This window comes from Manacus vitellinus, unplaced genomic scaffold (assembly GCF_001715985.3).
Source record: "Manacus vitellinus isolate BGI_N305 unplaced genomic scaffold, ASM171598v3 scaffold_24_pilon, whole genome shotgun sequence".
Taxonomy (NCBI): Eukaryota; Metazoa; Chordata; class Aves; order Passeriformes; family Pipridae; genus Manacus; species Manacus vitellinus.
This window is the reverse complement of record NW_021939798.1, coordinates 5,497,560-5,505,622: the sequence shown is the minus strand read 5'-3', so window position 1 is coordinate 5,505,622 and position 8,063 is coordinate 5,497,560. Positions and strand designations below refer to the sequence as shown.

Here is an 8,063-nt window from a genome sequence, read left to right as displayed (position 1 = left end):
TTTTTTTCAAATTAGCAAAATCAGGATTAATTAAAAAAAAAAAAAAAAAAAATTGAGCTGCTGGCTCAGCAATGGGCTAAATCAACCCTAAAAGTTGGGGTCTTCCCTGTGGATTCACACAACTGCCATGTCCATGACCACCTAGAGATGTGAAGCCCCCAAGCCCTCCAGACAACATTCCCTTTGGCTTTGCCTTTCCTGGTGCCACAATACATAAGATTCTTTTAATCATGTCTTCCGTCAGCTGTCAAGTCAATGATTAATCCCTCTTCAAGGGCATCTTCCAAAAGGCTGACCAAGTGGCACAGCCCACGGTGGGGAGGTTAAAGGGACAATTGTGCAAGACACACATAAAAAAAGGAAATATAAAAAGGAAAAAAAAAAAACAATAAAAAAAGACATCCTGCTGGGTCTTTGACCTCAGCGTGTCCCAGGGAACATTAATCATGAGCCTGATTATCCCCTTGATGCCAAAAACTGTACAAATGGAGTGGGAGAGCTTCCCCTGGCCCCGTGCAGTTCTTGCTGCCTTTCCCCAGGCCCCAAAGCACCTCTGTACCTCCATTTTCCTCAATTTTTGGCTTTAGCCAGCACACTGCACAACCCGGGTGGAACAACCAGCTGTGGTAAACCAGGGTGTGATTCTTTGGGTCTGCCAGAAGCCCCTCAGACACCCCCAGAGTGCCCAGGCAGCCCTGTCCACCCACAGCCACCCCAGGCAGGTCCCTGAGGGGATCCCTCAAGGCTGAGGGAGCAGCAAGCAGGGACTCAGACACAGCGGCACCTCAGGGGACACCCAGGGAGACCAAACCCCTTCCCCACATTCACCTTTTTGTTTCCCGCCTTGTTTTTTCCCCTCAGAGCACAGCACCAGCCGGCCACCCCACAGTGCCATCGCCAAGCAGAGGCAGCCCCATGGAGGCCATCCAGGAGTCATTCCAGAAGGTGGAGAAGATCGGGGAGGGCACTTACGGTGTGGTGTACAAGGCTCGCAACAAGCGCACGGGGCAGCTGGTGGCCCTCAAGAAGATCCGCTTGGACGCGTGAGTGGGGCAAAGCCACGGGGCAAAGCCCTGGGCCCGCCATGGCGCCAGGCTGGCATCTAAAATGGTGCAAGAGGCTCAAAAAAGCCTGACATGAGGGGAAAAAGTGTCTCTATCAGCTCGTGGGAGTGGTTAGGGCCTTACCCAGTGACACCAGGCCCTGGGCTCAAGGCACGGGGCAGGGGGAAGCAGCTGCCATTTTGGGAGGTGGTCTCTCCCTCAGGGCTGTGGTGTGGGGGTCTGGTGAGGTTCAGCCTCCCAGTGGGGTCAGCCTCAGCCCCTCCAAGGTGGGACTGAGCAGGTAAAAGCTCATTGCTCTTCCCCTGGATGAGCCCTGGGCTGTCTGCACAGTGAGGGGTGTCTGTGGGCTGGGGGGCAATTGTAGTGGGACTGTGGCCCCTCAGGATGGGGGAGGTGGCTGCCTGAGGGACACAGAGCTTTCATCTCCCACCACCTCCAAAAATCAAGACCTGGGCATTTAAACCGTTATTGACTCTCTAAATGCACTCTCAGGTGCTTCCAAACAACCTCTGCCCTGGGACTTGAACTGTCTGGGTCACTTCTTCCATCTCCTTGCCCACAACTCCATTGCCCCCTTCCTCACCCCCAGCACTGCTCCATCCCAAACTCAAACGCTCCCCTGGGCAGGTGATGGGGTACAGTGGAAGAGGGAAAGGACACAGGACCCCAATGGGCTGTGGGATCCCCCTGGGTTACAGGGTGTCTCTGCCACAGGGAGTCAGAGGGTGTCCCCAGCACTGCGATCCGAGAAATCTCACTGCTGAAGGAGCTGAAGCACCCCAACATAGTCAGGTAAGATGAACCCTCCCCACCAGCTCATCGATGAGTTCCTGCTACAGGAGCTCTGGGTACAAGCAGCAAGAGGAATTTTCTGTCCTTTCCCAACTGCACAGACAGGAGAAAAATAAACAGGAAAATGCAGGAATCACTTGCACTTCCCTGACTCTCAGCAATACCTCACTCCAGCAACACACGCTGGTCTAAGCTGTTGCTGCTCCATACTAGCTGCACCTCTGCCTCTCTCTGCTCCAAAGGGCTCACAGAGCAGAGGCATCTGTGGGATGAGGGATGTTTGGATATTCATAAAGTTCTAGGAGAAGGTACTGAAGGGAGAATCTGCACTTCTTCTGCAGGCTCCTGGATGTCATACACAGCCAGAAGAAGCTCTATATAGTGTTTGAGTATCTGAGTCAGGACCTGAAGAAATACATGGACTCGTGCCAATCCGGAGCTCTCCCTATAAGCTTGGTCAAGGTACAGTGTGGAAGGAGTGCCAACAGGCAGGGCAGAGAGCATGTATCCCTGCTGCCTTCTGCTGGGCAGACTGCACCTGGAAGAGATTTCCTCAGCCTCAGATCTCAAACATTTCAGCTGGGAAACCCTCGTGGCACTATTGCTCAGTACATTTATTTCCCAGCTGTTTCCAGGCTCTCCAGCCCATCTCTGCTGCAGAACAAACTGAGGGATCTATTGCTCCTTGCCTTTGTAGAGAGTAATGGATGAGTGGAAGGGACTGACCTTGGATCCATTGCCTGGATTAGAGTCCTTCTGACCCCATACAGGGTGGGAGCAGGTTGTGTGTGTCTCTGAGTAGTAGCCCACCAGCCTGATGTTGCATTGTAGCAAGGTCTTTTTTCCCATTCAGATCTATAAGTAATCCAAAGTTTGTTGGTTCGCACAATCCAGCATTCAAAGTGTTTTCATCGTGGCCTTATCTGAAATCTCTTCTCTCCTTAGAACTACCTTTTCCAGCTGCTGCAAGGTGTGAGCTTCTGCCACTCTCACAGGGTCATCCACAGGGACTTGAAGCCGCAGAACTTGCTCATTAACGAAGCAGGAGCAATCAAGTTGGCTGATTTTGGACTGGCAAGAGCTTTTGGAGTCCCCCTGCGCACATACACTCATGAGGTAGTGTTGAGACTCCCACAGTGGGGTACACAATCCACAGTGGGTGAACAGTAGCAGCATCACAACAAGTTATTCATCCACAACGGAGGCACAGCCATAGCCAGGAACACGCTCTTATCCTAACCTGCACCTAAAAAGTTACCTCGCGTCCCCAAGAAGTCTTCTGTCTGTAGCCTGGCTGCGAGCTGGGTTCCCACCTTCTCTGTACAGGGTATATTTATTTGTTCCAGAGATTGTTTGTTGGTTCCTTTCCAGGTGGTGACTCTGTGGTACCGAGCCCCCGAGATACTGCTGGGGTGCAGGTACTACTCAACCCCTGTGGATATCTGGAGCATCGGCTGCATCTTTGCAGAAATGGTAGGATGGGTTTAAATAGTGTCTTTAACGGGCAGGGAGGAGGCAGCTGCAGTGGGAAGATGGGATGAGATGCAGAACATCTGTGATACTGTGTTCCCACTCTGTTATGGAAAGTCCACCCTGAGGGTTAGCTGATCCTTATCTCAGAGGGAAATCTGCCACCCTCAGGGGCCTGGCAGAAGGCTGCAGTTCCAGATACATGGTGACATGGTGCCTCTCCTCACAGAAGGGGTAAATTCTGTCTTGCTGTTGCAGCATTTTGATCCTGGGAGGAGATGACTCTATGTCTCCACAGTGGGCTGCAGAGAACTAGCACTGTTGTAGCATGGCAGAGTGGATCTCCTAGGGGCCTGTACTCCCCTTGGAAGAGCTCTGGTTATCCCTGTGTAATAGCACTATCCCTCATTCCCAAAGTCCCTGAGCTGCAGAGTAGGCAAGAGGGAGCGGACCAGGAGTGGGTGTTAGAAGCTGGAGACAAAGAGGGATAAGCACTCAGACACTTGTGACTTTCCCAACCACTGCCTGGCATTGCAAGTGCCCTGTTCTGTGCAGTCGTTTGCCCCTGCTGGGACAAAGGGCTGCCTGCAGCAGGAAATAGGGCACACAGCTGATGGAAAGGTGGGAACTGCCGCCTTCTCTTCCCCACCAGATGACCAGGAAGGCCCTGTTTCCAGGGGACTCTGAGATCGACCAGCTCTTCCAGATCTTTCGCACCCTGGGCACTCCCACCGAGGTGACCTGGCCTGGCGTGACCCAGCTGCCTGACTACAAGGGGAGCTTTCCCCGGTGGCCAAAGAAGGAGATGAAGGACATTGTTCCCAACTTGGATCGAGATGGGAGAGACTTACTGACGGTGAGTGAGGGCTCAGAATAAGACCTGGGGACAGACAGGACCTTTTCAAACTGGGCAAAGAATAGGGATGTTTGAGACTGATTTACCTGGAAGTGTAAATCTGATCTGGGCCTAAAGCTCACCTCTGCCACTGCAGAAGCATCAAATTACGGAATAGGGCTCAGTCCTGCTCTGAAGCAGGACAGTCTCACAGGTTCCTCTAGTAACCACGGCACTGGGAGTCAAGGAACTCTTCTAACATAATCCCCACAGTAATTTGAGTTGTGGGTGACCCCTGAAGCCCAGGACCAACACCTGCAAGTGGGCCCAGCCATGTGTGGGTGCAAGTGATCATTTAATTTTTAAAATCCTAACTCTGCTGGGTTTTTCTCCTGGCAGCAATTGCTCCTGTATGATCCCAGCAAGCGCATCTCAGCCAAGGCAGCCCTCAACCACCAGTACTTCCTCAGCAGGAGCTCTGGGACCCCTGAACAGCGACACACACTGCGGAGAGAATGCAGATGAGAGGACACAGCTCTCCCCAAGCTCCTGCACCTCCAGGTAGCACTGCAGGTCTGGTTTGGGGCCCAGCTGGGACTTGGGATCTTGCTTCTCCCAAGGAGCCTGGAAGGGGACATTCTTGGCATTTAGAGACTCTCAGCCTGTTGCTGGGGGAAAGTTTGTGTTGCAGCCAGAGAGTGGTTTGAAGAGGTCACGTGCAAAAGGGTGGGGGTCATTTATCAGCATAAAACACTGAAATGTAGAGAAGAGAGCATCTCTCAGACGTTTGTCCTTGCATTAGTGAGCTAAGGTGACTCACAGTGAGTTCTGTTTCCAGCACTGGAGCATCCCTAGCTCTGTCAGTGGCAGTTGCTGGCACCAGGGCGTGCTGGAGCTCCACTTTGGGAAAAGGAGCTGGCACCAGGGCGTGCTGGAGCTCCACTTTGGGAAAAGGAGCTCAGCCCTTTACTGCTGTTACCACACCGGGCTTGTCAGCACATTGTTTAATCTGAGCTGTTTAACAGAGCTCACATCCTGCTCTTCCACAAGCTGAAGAGCACTATCAGGAGTCTTAATTTGTGCATTAGGTGGGACCAAGAAGCCAAAAGATCCAGTTATCATAAAGCAGATCCAGTTAGGATAAAACACTTGCTGGATATGACTGGAAACAGGAACAGCTAAACCACTGACTTTCCATCATCTTTCCAGATGTAATGCTGTTTCCTCTGCTTTATTGTATTGGAAATATTTTTGCAGTTCAAATGTTTGGAGAATTGTCACTGACTTGGTGTGGTTTTGTAATTTTCATTTTTTTGTTTCAGTATAGAATAAAATATATACTTGTAGTTTGTTCAGAAACCTTGGTGTTTATTATTTGGAACAGCCCGTCGGGCTGCTGACGCAGGACAACCTGGCCAGTCCTTTTTTCCACAGAGCTGCTCTTCCTTCCTCATCTCCTGCACTCTTTCTTTTATCCTTTCCAGCCCAAATCCTTGGCAGGTGAAGAGATGTGCTCTCAATTCTGTTGTGGAGCAAGCGGCTGATGGTTCTGCAGCCCAGTGTCTCAGTGGGGTAAGCTGGGCTTGTTTTCCATCACCACAAACTAGATCACAGTTATGTTCTGCTTATTTAAATACTCAAAAGACAGATTTAACTCATGGAAGCCAAACTTCTGCACTCCTGTTTTTCATGCACGTGCACACATGTGCCCTCCTAATAACTGTGATCCCAAAAACTGGTTTCAGCACAACCTGACATCTGTGCTCCTGCAGCATCTTGTGGCCTCTGTTTGGTGACAGCCAACAGGGGCACGTTTGTGGATGAATCCATGGAGACATGGATTAATTCTGCTATGGGAATCATTTCCCTGCCTTTGCATATGCCTTGTAAAGTCAATTAATTTCATACAATGTTCCACTGTTCACTCTATGCAAACAATGCTCACCTGACAAACCGTTTGCAGGAGAGTTTCATTTTTATTCTGTTTTTAAAAGATCTGCATTAAGAAATAAATACCAAGGACATTCATCCAGACCAGAAACATAAATAAAAACACTACAGCACATCTAGCCCAACAAAATGAAGCAACAGGCTGAATTTTAAATGTTTGGGACCCAACTCCACTGTCAGCAAAGGGAATCAACAACAGCTGTGTTGAAATAACTGCTCTGGGAAGACCATGGTTCATCACCCTGTGCTTGGGAAGGGAGGAGAAGTCCTGCCTGGCTTTTCCTGAGCAACTGACAACCCTGCCAGACAGCCAGGCCTTGGGGAAAGCCCTCTGGCTGGCTGGTGCTTCCTACGGACACATCGGGACGTGACACGAGCTGCTTTCTGCAGATGAGGGGCTCTTGGTAGCAAAGAAAAGGATTTTTAGTGAGTTTTTTTCAGACTAGACTGCTCAGCCACCTAATCATCTCTTAACACCTTCACCCAGCCCCAGGTAAACACTTCCTACCACACAGCTAGGGAACAGTTTGTCCAAAATGATTAACTGACCTCCTAATTACCAGAACTCCAAAGTCCCTGTAGTTACAGAGCACTCCCCCAAATCATTTCATCACCCCACAGAGCCAAGTGAGGGGAAGCCTGGCAGCAAACTCACCTGTTGGGCAGAGCTGAGCTGCAGGAAAGGCAACAGCCCCGTTGCCAATGGATCTTCCCTGCTTTCAGGCAGCTGAGGGGAGCAAAGCCAAGGCACTGCAAGGCTGTTCCCAGCAGCTTTGAAGAGCTGGGACCCAGGGGCTGCTGGGAACTGCACTGGTCCAGGGCTCCTGGGTTGTGCTGGAACATGATCCTTACCTGGCCATGCTCCTGTGCTCTGAGGGCTGCTGGACTTGCCCTGGCAGGCCAGAGTTTCTCTCCTGATCCATCACAGCCCAGCTCCAGCCCTTGCTGCTGGTCCAGAGCAGCAGTGCCAGTAGTGCTCTACTGAGAGGAAGGAGGCTGGGAACGGATGCTTCAAATTCCAGTAAGACTATATGGAAATAGAGGCTATGCTGCTGCTCTGGTGAGGAAAGGAGGGGGCAGAAACCTCTGTCCTTATGGATTATTTGGTTTTGTTGGAGTTACTGAACAGCATCATGTAAAAGAGCCCTTGGGAGAGGGAGAAGAGCAGCTGACATCAGTAGAAAGTAATTTTTCTCATCCAACAAAGCCAGGAGGTGCTCCACAATGGGGTAGATAATAAGGGAGAACATTTGGGATATGAGATTTGCTTGTTTCAGCAAGGACTGAGCGGTGGAGGTTACACAGAGGAGTAACATCCTTTTAGTTCACCTAAAGAAATAGCAAGTACAGATTTCCCAGTACTGCTGGTGGAACTGCACCCTCTTTCAGAGGTGTCCAAATGACCAGGGAGCAAAGTCCCAGTGGTTTTTAGTTTTAAAGACAAATACAACAAAATCTTTAAAAATATGGACTCACATGCAGAAAGACATTTAGGGGGTTCAGTGCTGTGAGATCACGGGGAGCAAGAGCCTACAAACCCCCTGTAGATTGGGCTGCAGGGCCTGGGATTGCATGGAGGGAAGAGTATCTGTGCCTTCAGCCACTTGGCAGCCGCAGCCTGCAGAGACAACACAGCCACAGAGACACACTTGCTATGTTTATTGCATGCAGAATGACCCAGCTAGAAAACACTCTGGCTCTCCCCCCTTTCTGAGCATAACCATGTTTAACCTACAGTGGAGTTCTCACAATCAACCCCTCTTTGGCATCACAGCAGCCCCCGGGGGACTGCGGGGACCCTCCGTGTCAGGTTCATGGTCATGCCTTCTGCCGTGCACGGCCGAGCTGTGTGGGGAAGCAGGTAGCTAAGAGAGAAGAGAGTACAGCCCTAAATGCTCGATGGTCCATTCCTGTGATCGCTGCTGCCTCCGTGGGGAGAGCTGTTTTGAAGG

General features: G+C 50.9%; 1 protein-coding gene across 1 annotated transcript; it reads left to right on the top strand.

Annotated features, from left to right (window-relative positions):
* The first annotated feature begins 454 nt into the window (after nt 1-454).
* CDK3 (cyclin dependent kinase 3) lies at nt 455-5,072 on the top strand. The gene is made up of 7 exons (XM_008927892.3): nt 455-1,043; nt 1,779-1,856; nt 2,198-2,318; nt 2,802-2,972; nt 3,228-3,329; nt 3,979-4,182; nt 4,561-5,072. The coding sequence occupies exons 1-7, from the start codon at nt 916-918 to the stop codon at nt 4,684-4,686; spliced, it is 930 nt and encodes a 309-aa protein (XP_008926140.1). The 5' UTR covers nt 455-915; the 3' UTR covers nt 4,687-5,072.
* Nucleotides 5,073-8,063: the final 2,991 nt, after the last annotated feature.

Coding starts and splice junctions, on each gene's coding strand:
- CDK3 (XM_008927892.3), top strand. CDS start 916: ATGGAGGCCATCCAGGAGTCATTCCAGAAGGTGGAGAAGATCGGGGAG. Junction 3,330..3,978: donor GCTGCATCTTTGCAGAAATG/GTAGGATGGGTT, acceptor CTTCCCCACCAG/ATGACCAGGAAGGCCCTGTT. Junction 4,183..4,560: donor ATGGGAGAGACTTACTGACG/GTGAGTGAGGGC, acceptor TTCTCCTGGCAG/CAATTGCTCCTGTATGATCC.